Source organism: Lepus europaeus, chromosome X, assembly GCF_033115175.1.
Source record: "Lepus europaeus isolate LE1 chromosome X, mLepTim1.pri, whole genome shotgun sequence".
In the NCBI taxonomy this organism is placed as follows: Eukaryota; Metazoa; Chordata; class Mammalia; order Lagomorpha; family Leporidae; genus Lepus; species Lepus europaeus.
The window spans coordinates 127,439,837-127,459,492 of record NC_084850.1 but is presented as its reverse complement, the minus strand read 5'-3'; the positions used below and the strand labels follow the sequence as shown (position 1 = coordinate 127,459,492).

Sequence of the window (19,656 nt, the reverse complement as noted above, 5' to 3'; positions counted from 1 at the left end):
TAGTAAGCTATTTGGCATAACAAAAATTTGTGGGAAATAGTGGCAATAAATTAGACTTTAAAAGACAGAATGAGGCCAGACTATAACATGTCTTAACATCATGGTAAGATATTTTTACTTCCTAATGTGGGTATTAGAGAGCCAATCAAGAATGATCAAATTTTGTTTTAAAATGGTAAACTAATGGTAGTGAAAATGGTGAAATGGAGTGAGCATTAACTAAAGACTAGGGGAACAATTAGAAATATTTGAAATATTCTACATAAATAGTGCATATGGCCTGAACTAAGATTGTGCAACAAGAATAGAGAAGATCTATTGAAAATATGAGGTGTAAAATAAATGAAGTTGAGAAATATTCCATCTCTTCTAGCTATAGTAATATCATAGTTGATTTTGAAACAATAACGATAGGCAGAAAGAAGAATAGTAAATTTGGGTAGGAATATAAATTAAGTTTGGGATTTGTTGAATTTGAAGTGTTACTGGGTTATCAGGAAAGAGATGCTCATTAGACAGTTGAAATATGAACTTAGTGCTGAGAAATGACAGGAGATATATATTTGGGAATCTAAAGGACAAAGGGCTTAAATTGATAGGATATTACCGGAGAACAGCATATACAAGTAAAATATACAAAGAATGCAGCTTGATATTTGGATTAGGAGGAAGTAGGTAACTGAAGAGAGGCTTACAGATTGGTCAGAAAAGCATGAGGAAAGAGTTGTCATAAAATCAAAGGGGGAGTATTATTTTTATAAAGGAGCACAAATAATATCATCAAATCCTACTACAAGCTAATGGGATGAGCAAGGAAAAAATACCTAACTAAAAATAGTTTATATAGAAGAATGGAATATGAAACCAGACTTGTTTAATAGCACCTCTTACTTTCACTGTCATTTACTCAAAGAGAGGTATTTCTTGAAAAAAAATTTATTTATTAGAAAGCAGAATGACAGGGTGAGAGGAGAGAGAGAGAGAGAGAGAGAGAGAGAGAGAGATCCATCCATCCATCCATCTATCTTCCATTACTGATTCACTCCCCAAATGGCCACAACAGCCAGGTCAGGACCAGGCTCAAGCCAGGAGCTAGGAAATCTGTCTTGGTCTCCCACGTGGGTAGCAGGGGCCCAAATACTTGGGCCATCTTCTGTTGTTTTCCCAGTCACATTAGTTGGAATCTAGAGGGGAAACAGTATGGGATGCTGGCATTGTAAGCAATGGCTTAACCTATTGCACCAGAGCACAAATCCCAAAGAGACATTTCTTGGTTATTCCCTCATTTTTGTATGGTCTGTAAAATTCCTGCCTCCCTCCATACACCCCAGTGCCATTCTTTTCCTTACTGGTCATCTGATTTTGTGATTATATATTTATGTGAGTTTATCAAATTAATGTCATTGTCTTTCATTAAACTGTAAGCTATTAGGAAAAAAGGCTGTTTTTATCTAACACTTGCTATGTATTACAAATGCCTTGCAATAGTGGGTACTCAGTACTTTTAAAAATATGGTGATGAAGGAAACCTCACATTTCCACCATGATCATTGGGAGACTTTTCTTTGAGATAATTCAATTCAGGCCAGAATATGTACTTGGAGTCTGTCTGAATAAGAGAGCAGAAATCATACCTATAGTAAAAGATGATACTCAATGTAAGTAAAGGCCCATAGTGTTTTTAGCATGCTAATCTGCAAATTCTGGTCAGAGTAGCCTTGAAAGTGTAATAGAAGTTGTCTGGAGATGACCACTTGATCTAACAGTTCCTGGTTGGCCACACCTTTTATAGCAATCATAGTTGTGTGTATCAGAGCTTGAAGTCTAGGATGTGTGTAGGGAGTTTCATAGATGAGCCACTCATTTACTAGGCTGTCACATTGCCAGCTTGAAGAAGGAAAAAAGACTAATGATTGATGGGGTTATACATAGATAGTCTAGACCAGTAAGCTTCGAATTTTGGCCCATGAAAAAGGCTCTGCTGGCCTCAACCTATTTAAAAGCTTGGTGTCACATAGTATCTAGATCTTTTCTACATTAAAGCCATTGAACTATGGTAAATATCTTCACATGCGGAACTTTAGTTCCTATATGTTTTTGAGTTGAAGCACCATGGTATTGCAATATGGGTACTGAATTGTATGGTTGAGCTCTTCTAGAAGTTATACACACACACACACCAGTAAATTCCATTTTTCTGCATTTATTCAGCAATTAATCACATTCCCTAAAATGGTCGAATATTTGGCATCCTTTTCGCCCTTTCCTAATGACCTTGTCTCAGCAAGTCAGAAGTATAAATATCTTCCAGTTTCTAAGTAGATATTTTCTAGTGAATATAAAGTAAATTTCCAAGTAGTGAATTCTGATTTCTGCATGTTATTATAAAATCAGGAGGTGAGATGCCTTATAGGCAAGGTGAGTTGACTGAATCAGAAGTTGTACTCTTGGGAATGGGGAACAATGTCATACCTCTCTAATTCCTCCTGGTCTTTTTACTTTTTCTTTATATATACTGTATTTATTGCTTCTTTCAATTATATATTTATGTTCAGCAAGCACTATCACTGTGAATATAAAGATGAAAAAGGCATAATCTATACTCCTAAAATGTATGTAGTGCATTAAGAAAGACAGCAGTCATTAAAAGACCACATAAATTTAAAGAAAATCCAAGATAAGTACAAAAGGAAATTTTGAATACTTCTGAAGGATTTGGGAAATATAGTTGAGATTTGCATTAGGTCTTGTAGAATGAGTGGATGTTTGTTGGATACAAAAATTGAGAAAAAGTTATCTAGGCAGAAGAAATAGCTGTATAAAGACAATTATAAAAGAGTATAGAGTGCTTAGAAAAAAAGAGTTGTAATTTGGCTGGTGCAGTGTGGGAAATGCTAAGAAAGGCAACCCTCATCTTGTATCACATTATGGTTCTTTGGTCTTTCAATTCATGGTGGGCTCCTCAAAGGAAGACAGCTTTGTTAGATTCGTAATGTTTTTTCTTCAACTTTATACCCAGTGCTTATAGCACGTGGAAGATGTTAAATTATTGTTATCTTTCTGAATGATACATTCTGTCTGTCTGTAGAGATCTGTATGTTTTGTCTCTTGAGTACGTAGCCTGTGACTCTGAAGCTTCTGTTCCCAGTGTAGAGGAGACAGAAGAATTACCAAATTGATTTGGTTTGTTTGAAGCTATGTTGTATTCTCATCTGCTGTGTCTTGAAGTTAGTCCTAATGAGGAATAAATTTTATGACAACTGATGAAAATCAAAGGTTTGTTTGGTCACTTGTTCATTATTCATGTGACATGTATTTACTATGGATCAACTATTTGCTTGTACCATATTATTCTTAAAAGAAGTGATCTGTTTATGATTTTGAATTTTATTAACTCCTTCATGCTATTATGCTATTCTTTAGTATGCTTAAATAAGAGCAAAGAATATCAACTAAAATAGTAAAAGCATAAATTAAATGCATGTAGTTTAATGTATAGCTCTCAATTTGTGTTCTAACAGTACACCTTTTCTTGAGAACTATGAGTCATTTATTGCAGTATAAGAATAGTTTTGATTTCATTCTTCATTTTTGTCTTATTATAGCCATTTTGCATGAAAACATTGACATTTACCATGGCTAAGATTTGGTTTTTGCAACATAATCGCTTAGTTTGTTCATCTCAAAATAATTTATTTTCCAAAAATATATTAAAGAAAGCCTTTTAGGACTCACTCAGATTTATAAAACAAAGTATTATAACCTAAATGCCTGCTACATGATGCGTTTAAATTAAGAACTCTAAAATGGCATTGACATTGTAAAGTAAGGTCCTGATTTTTAATACTTCAGTTAATTGCCTAATAAGAATTTCCTGCTAATAATGAGGTTACAGACAACTTGATTTTATAAAATGTTCAATATGCTCCTTCTTTTCATATATATGCTTTCACATGCTCATAATTGCAAAAGATCAGTATGAACTTAGCATCAATTCATTAAGCCTAAACCAGGTATGTTGAATCAGTTCTGAGTCATGTCTCACTCCTAGCACAGATGTTAATGACCAAGAAGATGCATAAACAGGTACCACATAGGACAAAAAAAGCAACTTAAGTATATTTTATGATTGAAGATTTGTTTTCTTGAGCTAGTTCTTTCTATACCAATAGTAATACCTGGTTATCACATGAATATCCAGTAAAAAGCAAATCTATAATGAGAAAACTTGCATTCTTTAAAAGTTGAGGCAGTATTTCTCATCTCTTAATCCATACTCCAGAGCAAAGGAGAGCTTCATTTACTTGATTCTTTAAATGTCAGGCAAGAAACTATGATTTACTGGTAACTTAACAAGTCACACAGAAAAATCCACTTTTCATGAAAGAAATAGCAAGACAGTATCTAGGTTGGCAGTAATTGATTTTGAGCTACTTAGAATTGTGAGGATAAAAATTAGCTTGAGGTGGGCATTATACTGCACTAGTCTTGAGCTGCCTTTTGAGATGTCTGCAGCCTAAATCAGAGTGCCTGAGATCCGATATTGCTTCCACTTCTTAGCTAACTTCCTGCTGATTTGCACCCTGGGAGACAGAAGGTGATAGCCCAAGTACTTGGGTCCCTACCTCCAACATGGGAGATCCAGATGGGATCCCTGGTTCCTGGTGTCTGTCCGGCCCAGCCCCGAGCGTAGGCCATTAGGAGCATTAGGAGAGTGAACCCACAGATCAAAGATGTCTCTCTTCTCTCTCTCTGCCTTCCAAACAAATACATAAACCTTTTCAAAATTATCTTGAGAGGTTGTCTTTTTTTTAAAATAGTAGCATATAATTGCTGTTATATACAGATGAGTTTCTAACCTATTTTTATATTCATGTAGATATTTTTAAAGTGCTTTTTTATTATCAGTGCAACTAGTTCTATTTGTTAGCTAGGACAGATTTTAGGAATTTCATTGTCCATTCTCTGTTACGTGTCTTTTTCTCCTTGTCACTGCATTCCTCTCTCTTCCCCACATTTTGCCTCTGTTCACATAGGATATTTTTTAGATTTCCAAATCTGTTTAGGATACCTTCTCTGGATATCCTTCCTGGTTTTGTCCAGAAGACTAATTTCTATTTCCTAATTTTTCAGTTGTATTAAAAATAATATTTTAACTTCTTAACTTTTCAAGGCTTTCAAGTACTTTTACTTTGCCTTCAGATTTTTATTTATAAGATTAATATTAGTTTAATATTACTTTTTCATTTTCTAATTATTTAAAATGTTAATATTATATAGAGATAAATAATTTAGACTATTCTTTTATAGAGACTGATGACTACAAAGTGAGAGATGTGTTACCAGGTTGATTGATTAGGCTTCGCTATAATAAACTAATATAATTTGAACTTTTTCTAACAAGTTAATATACTTTGTTAGCAAATATTTCCTCATTAAACCCATTGAAACTGAAAAATGAAAATGAGAATTCTTTGCACACTAGAGAAAATTCTTTAACACAGAGAAAAAAAATTCTGAAAATACTTTTAAGCATTTCAGAAATGTCATTTGCAGGCCGGCGCCATGGCTCAACAGGCTAATCCTCTGCCTTGCGGCGCCAGCACACCGGGTTCTAGTCCCGGTCGGGGCACCGGATTCTATCCCGGTTGCCCCTCTTCCAGGCCAGCTCTCTGCTATGGCCCGGGAAGGCAGTGGAGGATGGCCCAAGTACTTGGGCCCTGCACCCGCATGGGAGACCAGGAAAAAGCACCTGTCTCCTGGCTTCAGATCAGCGCGATGCACCGGCTGCAGCGGCCATTGGAGGGTGAACCAGCGGCAAAAAGGAAGACCTTTCTCTCTGTCTGTCTGTCTCACTATCCACTCTGCCTGTCAAAAAAAAAAATTAAAAAAATTGAAAAAGAAATGTCACTTGCAATTTGATAGCATAGTTATAAATGTTCTTATATAGAAATTAGAATATCTATAAGAAACTTATAAGAGGAATTCCTTCATATAGTGAAAGCTGGTAAAAGTCTCTCAAATATTTCATAAATCCATGCTCAGATGCAGTGGAGTTTGAAAAAAATTTGTATTATTTGCATAAGCCAAATCTTTTAACTTCAGAGGATATTGCATTTCAAATTCTGCCGTGGATATTTAATACACTGTGTTTTTAAAAGGCCATCACTCCAAAAAAAATGAGTGTTCCTTCAATAAAAATGTAAACTCTCAGCAAAGAACAGACATTTACTATATTAAATCTTTAGTGATAACATAGATAACATATTATTATTTAATGTTTATGCATCAAAACCTTCCTCCTTTTCCTCCTAGTTATCTGATGAATGTCGAGAGAATCCAAAATTTGATATAAAATAGATATCCTGTGTTGTTGAGCTAGTAATGCAGCTAAATTCATTGTACCATTTGCTTCCCTTTTTTCACTCTGTCTTCTGCTTTGCTTCAGTTCTCAACACATTCAGAACAGAAGTAGAATACTGAGGCCAAAGAATGTGGTGGAGGCAGTCCCTCACTGGTGGCCTGGTGACTTGTAGTCCCATTCTAAACCATGTCTAGTCTAAGTATTGAGCTTTTAAAGCAAACCATTAAAAAAGAAATCTCTCTGTGCCTCAATTGCTTCAACTGTGAAAGGAGGGTAAGTCAAATTCACCCTTTCCGGTCCATATAAACTCTAACATTCTTTGAGTTTTATGGATTTTTTAAAATAAGAATCAGCCCTTAAGGCATTCTGATCTGGCTTAAAAGCCCATCAGAGTATCTCAGGCATGGAAAGCCAAGACACTGTGGCAAAAAATGACCTAAATGAATGATCTCTGTGAGTGAGATCCTGGTGGAAAGAAGGGGCCATCAAAGAAGGAGGTACCTTTCTCTGAAGGGAGGAGAGAACTTCCACTTTGACTATGGCCTTGTCTAAATATGATGGAGTTTGTGAACTCAAGAGGCTTCCATAGCCTTGGCAGCTCATGCCAAGAGCCTCGGGTGATTACTGACGTCATAAATAAGAGTGTCAGTTGTTAAATCAACAACAAGAGTCACTCTGCACCTGCTCCCCATGTAGGACCTCTGTCCTTAATGTGTTGTCTATGCAAATTAACGGTAAAATTACTACTCAAAAAGTACTTTATACTTTGTGTGTCAGTGTGGGTGCAAACTGTTGAAATTTATTCAATATATTGTTCATCTGTATATAAAGATAATTAAAAATGAATTTTTTTTTGACAGGCAGAGTGGATAGTGAGAGAGAGAGACAGAGAGAAAGGTCTTCCTTTTTGCCGTTGGTTCACCCTCCAATGGCTGCTGCGGCCGGCGCATCTTGCTGATCCGAAGCCAGGAGACAGGTGCTTCTCCTGGTCTCCCATGTGGGTGTAGGGCCCAAGCACTTGGGCAATCCTCCACTGCACTCCCGGGCCATAGCAGAGAGCTGGCCTGGAAGAGGGGCAACCGGGATAGACTCCGGCGCCCCGACCGGGACTAGAACCCGATGTGCCGGCGCCGCAAGGCAGAAGATTAGCCTGTTAAGCCACAGCGCCGGCCAAAAATGAATCTTAATGAAGAATGGAATGAGAGAGGGAGTAGGAAATGGGATGGTTTGAGGGTGGGAGGGTGGTTATGGGAGGAAGAACCACAATAATCCAAAAGTTGTACTTTTCAAATTTATATTTATTAAATAAAAGTTTTCTATTAAAAATAAATAAGATTTTGGATTTTATGACTTTTCTTTACTTTTAGTTTTACATACAACAGTATCATGTGTCACTAAGTAGTTTGGTCAAGGTCATCCTTTCTTCAATGGTTTCATCAAGGTCATCTTTTGATGAGTTTAGCCTTTCTATGGGATGTATTGCAACTCACAGTTTGCTGCTTTAAATTTTAATTGTAACGTATGAAACTTCCCAAAATTATTTTAAGGTGGCAAAATGACTTCTTACATTTATTTACGTAAGCCCTTTCTGCAACAATGTTTAGATAAAATAATTAGGATGAGTTACTAGATATTACTAGAAATCGAAAACTGAGGGCAAAGGAAAGAAGAAAACAAATATATTTAAAAAGTATCAGTCATATGATTGCTTTGAGTATGCTTCCTGTTTGTGAGATAATGCAGCCATAACAAAATCAAAAATATGTTTAGCTTCATAACTTATTTTATAAAAAGGAGAAAGTGTATTCCCCTTAGGAAGCAGAGTTTTTACTTATATACTCTAAAAGAAACTTGTGAGTCTTTATGAAGAGGATACAGAAAAAAGGTGGGGCTAGTGCTGTGGCTCACTAGGTTAATCCTCGGCCTGCAATGCCAGCATCCCACATGGGTGCCAGTTCTAGTCCTGGCTGCTCCTCTTCTGATCCAACTCTCTGCTACGGGCTGGGAAAGCAGTGGAAGATGGCCCAAACCCATGGGCCCCTGCACCCACGTGGGAGACCTGGAGGAAGCTCCTGGCTCCTGGCACCTGGCTCCTGGCTCCTGGCTTTGGATCGGCTTAGCTCCAGCCATTGTGGCCATTTGGGGAGTGAAGCAGCAGATGGAAAATCTCTCTCTCTCTCTCCCTCTTACTCTCTGTAACTCTACCTCTCAAATAAATAAATAAATAAATAAATAAAAGTCTTGAAAAGAAAAAAGCTGCATTATGTGCAGTTTATTTCCTGCTTTTTCATATATTTACTTTCCCAACTTTGGGGAAACAGAATTGTTCCTAGTATGTACAGTCATGACTATATAAATGTTAATCAAATATGTAGTAAAAAATGTTTGGTTATAATAATCTCACAAATAAGTGAACTTAGGTTTTGATTAAAAAAATAAACTTTTGAATCCTTATAATCTTGCTGTATTGGGTAGCACACTTACAATATATAATGCACTTAATATTCCATGTTCTAATTAGTATTTAACCCATTTAGTTATTTCTGTATCCAACTTCTCCCCAATCCTCACTTGATTATAGACCTACTAGTCTAGAAGTCCTACTTTTTCATTTGTAATTCTAACACTAGTTTCATTGCCTGTGCATATTAAAGTATGCAGTAAATATTTTAATGAATTAATAAAATATTGATTTTAATTACATTTATTCTCTCTTTCACAATTCAGAATTATGGCTTGGAGACAGAAAATCTGAAAACCCTTTCTCACAAGTTGAATGCATCTGCCAAAAATCTACAGAATTTTATAACAGGAAGGAGAAGGAGTGGCCATTATGATGGGAGGACCAGCCGAAAATTGCCAAATGACTTTCTGACTTCGGTTGTGGATCTGATTGGAGCAGCCAAGAGTCTACTTGCTTGGTTGGACAGGTATAGTCTTCTATATATTTAATAAATAACTCCTCCTCAGACATAATTTCAAATATATCATTATTTCCAACTTTCTTTTTTTTAGAATGTATAATGTATATAATTTGTGATAAAACAATTTTGTATTGTAAAATAAGTAAGAAAATGAATATATATTTTATAATAAAACAGTAAAATAATCATAAACATATACGCATTGAACAACTAAAAATATGCGAGGCAAAAACAAGTGATTCTGAGAGGAGATACAGAGAGATCTGCAACTCTTGGCAACTTTGATCATCTTGCCTCCATATTTGATGCAGTGCATAGATAAGAATTTATAATGTACATTGCCTGAACTTGATTATCACCTGGACCTGCTGGAGTCCGGTGGACACTCTTCCTGCCCACAGCAGAGCACATGGTGTGTCCAAGTGCATGCACAGCAGTCTCCAAGAGACACTGTACTGTGGGTCATAAATCCATTCTCAAGGGATTTTACACAGTAGAAATTATGTAAATAGGAATAATTCAACTAAACTTGAGATGGGTAAAACCAAAAGTGGTATCTAGAAAATCTATGACTGCTTTTGAGTTAAAACATATACTTTTAAATAAGCCATAAATTGAAGGAGAAGGCCCAAGGGAGCTTTTATTTTTTCCCCCAGAAACCTTTTATTGAAGTTATACAAGTTGAGAAACATTGTGATTCTTTCCACCCTACGCGACCTCACAGTCACGTTCCTACCAATCTTCCTCTTCCCTCTCCTATTCCCATTCTTATTTTTACTAAGATCTATTTTCAATTAACTTTATACACATAAGATTAACCCTATACTAAGTAAAGAGTTCAGCAAATAGTATGGAAAAAAAAAACTTCCTCAACAGTTGCATTAAGGGTATTCAAATTTTATTGCATCTCAAAGTGTTAATTTCTCTTCTATAGATTACCTTTTAGGTACTCTATCAGTTACTATAGATCAGAGAGACATATGATATTGTCTTTTTGATACTGGTTTATTTCACTAAGGATAATGTTTTCCAGTCACATCCATTTTTGTAGTGAAAGGATTGGACAAGAAGAAGAGTACCAAGTAATACACGTCTAATTATAATTTGCCACAATGTAGGGGTATCATCAAATAGCTATAAATCTTTTGTCAAATTTGATATATAACTCAGTAGGCAATGCACAGTTAATCTCTGACAACTGTAAAATACCTTTATTGCTTTATAATCAAGATCACCATTTTGGTGTCATAACAAAATTTATAGTAGTTCTTTGTCTCCTGATTTTTTTTTTTTACTTTTCTTTTTAATTGGTTGTATTTAAATGACCATTGGAATTCTACATACTATTCTATATTTTAAATGAGTAGATAGACAAACACTTTTTTTTAGTTTAACTCATTTTCATTTGTTTTAGAACTTAGCATGCATAAAAGCTTTCATAATATGAAATAAAAACAGCTTAGGTGAAAATTATATATATTACATATGTCGTTATAACTGTTTATAAAAAGAACTAAATAAGCTTCCTAGGTTTTGAAATGATCTGTAAGGAGCCTAATACCTTATAATGATTAAATAACCAAGATTAAGAATACTGCGGCGTAGCGGGTAAAGCCGCCACCTAAAGGGCCAGCATCCCATGTGGGTGCCAGTGCAAATCCCAGCTACTCTATTTCCCATCCAGCTTTCTGCTATGGCCTGGGAAAGCAGTAGAGCATGACCCAAGTGCTTGGGCCCCTGCACCCACGTGAGAGACCTATAAGAAGCTCCTGTTTCCTGGCTTCAGATCCTCTCAACTCTGACCATTGTGGCCATTTGAGGAGTGAACTAGCAGATGGAAGACCTCTCTCTTTCTCTCTCTCTCTCTGCCTCTGCAACTCTGCCTTTTAAATAAATAAATAAATCTTTAAAAAAAAAAGAGAATACTATGTATTTCATTAAAAACTCTGATAATGTAAAATTTTACCAGAATTCTTGGATAAATGTCATTAGGATACACACACTCACATACACATCCATCCATAGTACATTTTGACATTTTAAAAACATGAGACTGAATTAAAATTAAATTATTTGTATTTTAATGTAAAAGAATAATTTTGATTTTATATTGTATGAGTTTATTAATGTAAGTGATGATACTAAATCCAAATCTGAATTCTAAGTTGACTACTACTAACTTTTTGGGAACTAATGGACATATTGTTTTCATTATAATATTACAGTTTTTTGAAATATTTATTTACTTGAAAGTCAGAATTACACAGAGAGAGAAGGAGAGGCAGAGAGAGAGAGAAGGCTTCCATCTGCTGGTTCACTCCCCAGTTTGCTTCAACAGCCAGAGCTGTGCCGATCCAAAGCTAGGAGCCAGGAGCTTCTTCTGGTTCTCCCTCATGGGTGCAGGAGCCCAAGGACTTGAACCATCTTCTACTGCTTTCCCAGGCCATCTCAGAGAGCTGGATCAGAAGTGGAGCAACTGGGTCTCAAACTGGTGCCCATATGGGATGCTGGCACTGCAGACAGCGGCTTTACCCCCTACGCCACAGCACCGGCCCCATCGTTAAAATTTAAACCCCATATTATATAATACATTTCAATTGTTTAAAGTAATTGCATTTTAAATATATATAATATATATATATATATATATATATATATATACTGTAAAACTTAATTCGTAGTAAGCAAAATATGGCTTAGTCCATAAGTAATGTAATACATTTTTTTAAGATTTACTTATTTATTTATTTGGAAGAGTTACAAAGAAGCAGAAGCAGAGAGAGAGAGAGAGATTTTTAATGTGCTGGTTCACTCCCAAAAGGGCCGCAGTGGCAGGAGCTGGGCTGATCCAAAGCTGGGAGCCGGAAGCTTTCTCTGGGTCTCCCACACGGGTGCAGGGACCCAAGTACTTGGGCCATCTTCTACTGCTTTCCCAGGCCATAGCAGAGAGCTGGATCGGAATTGAAGCATCTGGGACGTGAGCTGGCACCCATATGGGATGCCAGCGCTGCAGGCTGTGGCTTCACCTGCTACACCACAGCACCGGCCCCAGTACATTTGTTTTGAGAGGATTTTAAGTAACCAGAAAGCTTAAAGAATACATACTTGACTTAGTTATATTTTCTTTCACTGTCAAGAACCCTGTAAGTATAAATTTGCTCAGCCTGGATATTTGTTATTTTTTATTTCCATTACATTTTCTTTTCATACTCTAATATTTGATAGGTAGGTAGGTAGGTAGATAAAGCTAAGAATTTATTGAGTAGGTAGGGCGGTAGATAGAGTAATTATAGAATGTTTTTTACTTCTTGATGACAGACAGATTTGTTTATAAAATCAGATTGCTTCTGCCACTATAGTGATTGCTGAGATTTTATTGTATTATCGATCTTTATGGTGGCATTATTTTTATAATCTATTAAGATGCTCTTGGTAAATACATATTTTGCTACAAAACACATGGGTACCTGCATTATACCTAAACACACACATAGCAATCCAAAAAGTTGATCAGTGGTATTTTGTATTTGTTTCATCAAATGACACAGAAAGCCTGAAGGAAATCACTTATATCATCTGTTTAGCTTCCATTGATGCAGAGGTTCTCACATGTTTATTTTGTGTTATATTACAGTGGTCAATTTAATAAAAAATCATTTAACATTTTGATCATGAGGAAAAATAAGTACCTGGAAGGATACAAAAGGAAAACTGTGTGATAACTTTAGAATCTTCTTTTGAGGGGCAGCCATTGTGGTTCAGTGGGTTAAGCCACCTCTTATGACATATGTATTCCTTATTGTAGTGTCTAGTTCAAGTCCTGGCTACTCAGTTTCTGATAAAGCTTCCTACTTATGTGCATGGGAGGCAGCAGGTGGTGGATCAAGTACTGGGATTCCTGCCACCCATGTGGGACACATAGCTGGAGTTCCTAGCTTTGGCCCACCCCTGGCTGTTGCAGTCATTTGGGGAATGAACCAGCAGATGGAAGATGTCTCAGTCTCTGCCTCTCTCAATCTCACTCTGCTTTTCAAATAAATAAACATTAAAAGGATCTGATGAGGCCTTTGTAAAGCAAAAAAAGAAACTGAAGTTGCTTTTTGAAGATCTTTTGTAGAGAAATTTAGCTTTATACTGACTTACCTTAGTGATAATGCTTTATCAGCTTAAATTTGCAGGGGGAAAAAAGCAGAAAAAGAAAAAAAATATTATATTCCATGTTTATGCATTTGGACACTTTGCTGAAGGCAATAGAGATCTCATTAGGGTCATTGTTCATATCTATGAATGTTTTAGATCACTTGGGCTATAGTGTTGGAGAAGATTAAAGAAGGGTAGAAGAGAAGCCAATTAGGCTCTTTGAGGAATTAATTATGCTGCAAATATTGGTAGTTATTCTGATGCTTAGCTTTGATGATGCTAATGTCTGTTGGGCACTAATACCTCCAGATGCACTCATTTAGTCAAAAACAACTCTAGAAAGACTGCCTTCATTTTACAGATAGGAAAACTAGGACTTTGGGAGGTTAAGATCAAAACCAAATGGCAAGTGAATGGTGAAATCAAGATTCAGTCCTAACATTCTGACGTTAGAGCTCATACTCTCCAGTGCTGTTTATTGAGATTTTTAATTAGTGAAGCAGCAGTGAGCATGGAAGAATTTTAGAGTTACTTATGCCCATAAATATGTCTTGGTGACAGGTAAGATCTAAATATTAAGAGAAAGGGAGACATCTGGAATGAATAAGAGATATTTGACTTGGCTGAACAAGCAGATGGTAGTACCCTTAACAAAATAGGAGATCTAAGGAAAGTTTTAGAACAGATTTCTCTTATCTTGCTCTATTTTGACACTTCAACCCTCATTTTGTATAATTTACTTATATATTATATTTATTGTTTTCATCTGCATGTGCTTTATGTACTAAATCCTTCAAGACAACAAGGATTTTCCATCAACTTTGTTAACTAACACTGCAATTATCTAAGCAACTTCTTTACCTATAGTAGCTGCTCAATAAATATTTTCGAGTGAATGGAGGTAAATGGGTTAAGGAATGAGCCCTCAGAATACCAACAATTGAAGGTTCATTAGAAGAAGTTAAGCTTTTAAGGGGAAAAATAAGAAGTCACAACTGAGAGGTAGGAAGAAAATAGTTGAAAGTGGTGTCCTGCAAGCAAGGGAGTAAAGAGTTTTAAGGAAAAAAGGATGTGTTCCATAGGGGCAGATGCTTCTGAGAGATTATATAGGGTAATAACTGAAAGTATGGGGTAGATTGGGGAATTGAGGTATATGTGTCTTTGGTTGGTTGGAAGATAAATGTGAGCATTCTTTGAGGAAAAAAACCTTTTTTTTTTTTAAATGATTTGTAGTTCAGGGTAGTTTTATATAATTTCTTACAGACTTTCAGTCTTTTAGGGAAATGGAAAAGAAGAAAGGTAAAGGATGAGTGCTACTAATGTATTTATGAGCTTGGCTTTATTTCCTCTTCTGCCATGAGCTATATGAATATCTTAACTGCTGTTTGGTTCATATAAATTTCAGAAGGTCCTGAGATCAATTTAAATGTAACAGGTTTTTATCTGTAACTCTGCTGGATGAAATGTGTAGATTGTTTGTTTTCCTGACAAGTAGTGCATAGTTTAGCTAGATATTGTTAGTAGATGTGTGTTTTAGTTACATTGGTATTACTTTCAAAGAAAAAGAAATTTTGTTTAGACAGCATCAAGAAGTACAGTTCAACATTCCACATGTTTCATTGTGTCCTACAAACTTTATACATGGAGCAAAACAATTAATCAAATGCTAGAAAAGTGAAAAATCAGGATTCTCCATGGCAGTTATTGTGAGTCCTTGTCAACATGCACGATAACATAGTATAAAAGAAGAGCGAGTTGAGAAATGGTTGAGTCTCAGCTGTATGTCTAGGCCTTGGTAACTTGAACCTTAACCTCTACTTTTATTTTATTTTTGAGTAAGTATACATGACCTGCAGAATAAGACCTGAAATTCTTTTTACTTTTAAAGATTTATTTATTTATTTGAAAGGTGGAGTTATACAGCAAGAAGGAGAAAGAGAGAAGACCTGAATTTAGCACCAGTATTCTATAATTCATCAACTTCTATTGCCAAAATTGCATTAGTAATACTTCCAACATATTTTGCTTTATATACTATCAGAAGATAAACACTGAGAACTTTTGTGACTTTTAAAATCATGATTTAAGTTCCTACTTTAAATAAATTGAGTTAGTATTTTCATTTGTTTCATCTTAACTTACAAAGCAAGTTGTTCTGTAGTTAGATTATGTAGGGTAAGATTGTGTCTTGTCTTTATTTTTGTATTCTTTTGAATAACTTACAACTTAAATACTTACAAAAGTTCCATAGAAATAATGTTGACCATAAATCGTTAGTATTTTGGCTTGTCATTATAGCTTTGCTTGAATTTGGGGGCTTTTTTTAAGATTTATTTATTTGAAAAGCAGAGTTACAGACAGGCGGAGGCAGAGTGTAAGAGAGAGAGAGAGATCTTCCATCTACTGGTTCACTCTCCAGATGGCTGCAACAGCTGGATCTGCGCCATCTGAAGCCAGGAACCAGAAGCTTCTTCTAGGTCTCCCATGCAAGTGCAGGGGCCCAAGGACTTGGGCCATCTTCACTGCTTTCCCCGGCCATAGCAGAGAGCGGGATCAGAATTGGAACAGCTGGGACTTGAATCAGCACCCATATGGGATGCCGACACTGTAAGCGGTAGCTTTACTCACTATGCCACAGCACCAGCCCCTGAATTTGGGGGCTTTAAAATGGCCACTGCAGGGGTGGGCATTTGGCCTGCTTGTTAACTTCAGTTAGGATATGTCATATATCAGAGTCCCTGGATTCAAATCCCAGCTGCAGTTCCCAATTCCAACTTGCTGCTAGTGTAGGTCATAGAAGATAGCAGTTGATGGTTCAAGTGGTTAGGTCTTTGCCACCCACATGGGAGACCTAGATTGAGTTCCCAACCCTTGGCTTTGGCTTGGCCCTGTCTTGGCCATTGCAGACATTTGGGGAGTGGTCCAGAGGGTGGTAGTATTTTCTTTCTCTGCTTCTCAAAAGAAAATGGCCGTTGCAATTGAATATTGCTGAGCCCTTGATCTTTTTTTCTTTCTTTTTTTTTTTTTTTTGCCAGGCAGAGTTTGACAGTGAGAGAGAGACAGAGACAGAGAGAGAGAGAAAGGTCTTCCTTCTGTTTGTTTACCTCCCAAATGGCCGCTACAGCCAGCGTGCTGCGCCTATCTGGATCCAGGAGCCAGGTGTTTCTCCTGGTCTCCCATGAGGTGCAGGGCCAAAGCACTTGGGCCATCCTCCACTGCCCTCTGGGGCCACAGCAGAGAGCTGGACTGGAAGAGGAGCAACCAGGGCAGGACTGGCGCCCCAACCGGGACTAGAACCCGGGGTGCCGGCACCACAGTCGGAGGATTAGCCTAGTGAGCCTCGGTGCTGGCCAGTTATTTTGATTTTTAACACAGGCTTCGTTTATAAGCAGGAATAGAGTTTTTTAATGTCAAGAAATTATATTCTGGAGCAAACTTGCATACATAGCAGTATGATTTATTACAATTATTATTTCAAGTGATTAGAAGGGAGAGAGAGGAAAAGAGAGTAGGTGAAAATCTGTGATTTCATTCTGAATACTATAATAGATGCTTTATAGTATATATCAATTCATTGAATTCTTACAAAGCTTATATAATTAACCCCATTTTACTATGAAATATTAAGTAACTTATTTAAAGTCATCGATCTAGTATGAAAATTATACTTTACTATGGTTTTGTTTGGTACCAAAGGTCTTATTTTTTTCCTCCTTCATGTTCCTTTGTCATGCTTCATCTTCTTTTGAATCCTAATTTTTAGGATTTTAAGAAAGTATCATAGAAAGCGGCATGTAAACACTTTTTATGCTTTAATGTTCTCCTCAAACTCTGAAGAACACTACCTCTTTTCTGTTTTTGCTCTCAAATTGATGTATAGAATTTTATTTATAGGAAATGTTTATTTAACTATAGTGAAATTTTATTCCTTTCATTTTTAGTATTAGCACTTAATTCTAATTGATTAGGAAATGTATTTCAAGAACATTCTCTTTAGAAGATACCAATGAGATATCTTTTGATGTTGAAAAACTTTTAAATGTATCAGAACTAAGCTTGATGCCAGCAAAATTAATGTTTATAATTCATACACATACACAAAACAATTTTAATGCTGTTTTCACTTAAATGAGATTTATTTCAAGGACTAGTTCCTTACGTTTCTTAAATAAGATATAATCTGCTCATCAAATTCCTGTTTTCCTTCAATTTTAAATATTAACTTGAATGAAAAAGACTTTTCTGAAGGAAAACCCTCAAATGAAAATCACAATTGGTAGCTTTACTGTTTATTTTCAATACATGGTTTGCTTGTCTATTTTGAATCTGCACACTGCTATTTTTTGACACCTCATCTTTCTTACAGTTTTCTGTAGCTTTGCAAATCAATCTATCATCAGAGGTTTCCCTATCACTATTTGTATCATGTTGTACAGTGACATTGAAAAAAGCCCAAAATTATTATTAAATAGAAAAAATTTATTTTGCTATTTATAGTGTGATTTTAGTTCCTCTCATTTTTAGCATTAACGCCTAGTTCTAATTGTTTGTAAAATACCTCTTAAGATCATTCTATTTTGAAAGCATCAGTGAGATCTCTTGATAGCACTAAAAATCTTTTACGTATTTAAAGAGGTTAGGGAAAATGTTTTATTTGGGAAAAATATATTTCTTTGGAATCTTTTGCCTTATGTAAGAAGATGGTAAAACTAATTTTTTCATGATAGAAAAATATAGAACAAAAGCCAATTCTGTATCAGGAAAATAATTTTGAAACCAAGAAAACAACATCAAACGTACATCAAACATACTCATCAGAAAACGTGGTTCATTGTTGTTTGGTTTGGTTTTATTTCCTTTCATGTGTTCATTGTCCCTTACTTGGCACCACTTGTTCCAGAGAAGATCAGTGATGTAAGCACTGCCACTATTCATGGACCGCCCTGGGGCTACAGTAGTGCCAAGCAGAGACATAATAAGGCAGTGATCATTTTCCTTACTGGCTCCTAATTTGTTTAGGATTTTTGAACCACTCATAACCTTTCCATAAATGCAGTGGTTTTGATAGTATACAAAATATAACTTCTTAAAGACTCATAAATCTTTGCACTAGAGAGAATATAACCATGGTTTTATCTATATGATGATTTAAGGAAAGATACTTAATGTTTAAGATCTAAATAGGATAATTCCCATAACAACCATTTGTTGATGAACCAAGCATTTTATCCTTAATTTTCCATTCTGACATCAAAAATTTTTTTTCTGTGAATCTAATTTCCTTTACTTAAAGTCGTTTTGTTCTTTTTGTAAGTAGCCTTAACTCTAGGGGTTCTTTAAGTTTAAGAACAAAACTTCTTGCCTTACTTTTGTTTTTCTGCTGATCATGTTCAGTTCTCCTACAGAGGTCCATTTTTTTTTTAAATCTCATAGATGATCATTGTCATGATTGAGTGTGCGTCTTTGGTTATCCACAAAGATTAGAGCCCTGCCTGTCTTTTGCCCTGATATATGTTTATATCCAAAGTCACCATATCAAACATTAATATCTGCCTAAAATAAGTGTGGCTCTGAGTATGGTTCTATATGATTTGCACTTAAGATGAAAATTTTAGGGGGGTTGTAAACATTACAAAGAAAATCAGTGTCTTTCCTGGTATGTGTTTAGATATTTCCCCCATTTTTCTTGAAATTTAATCTTGAGTGAGACATTTGTCCTACTTAAACTGTGAGTGGTCAGGAAAGTGGAAAACATGACCTAGAATTCGGTTTGCTACAGGCATGGAGTCATTAAATAGATTTTTCTTTTTGTGTGTTTTGAAGATCAATGAGATTCATTTAAATACTAATGGGAAAAAATCATGTAGTGCATCTCATCCCTTTAAATGAAGTTTTCAAAATTTTTAAACACCTTTTCAAACATAAAAACCCAAACTCTTTCCTTATAATGTTAGATGCATTTAATTCTTAATTTAAAATGCCAATTTTTATACTCTAATGTAGCAATACATGGTCTTTAGGTGATTTTTTAAGTTAGTAATGTTATACTAGAAGTGCTTATGTCACTATTTTACATGTTTTTAAAACAATTTTGAGGCTTAGTATACATCCGATAAAACTCATCCATTTTAAATGTAGTTTGATGAATTTGAGTAAGTTTAGGTACCACTATGCAACCATCTCTATGACCCAGATTTAGAAAAACTGCATCAGTATGGATTTTTAAAG

At 35.7% G+C, this 19,656-nt stretch overlaps 1 protein-coding gene across 6 annotated transcripts in view; it reads left to right on the top strand.

Annotated features, from left to right (window-relative positions):
* CNKSR2 (connector enhancer of kinase suppressor of Ras 2) overlaps positions 1–19,656 on the top strand; it is a 316,326-nt gene that overhangs the window by 50,962 nt on the left and 245,708 nt on the right. For all 6 annotated transcript variants that reach the window (XM_062183975.1, XM_062183974.1, XM_062183973.1 and 3 more), the window contains exon 3: positions 9,092–9,294. In XM_062183975.1, coding sequence (XP_062039959.1) covers positions 9,092–9,294 — 203 coding nt within the window. The remainder of the gene's footprint in view (positions 1–9,091; positions 9,295–19,656) is intronic.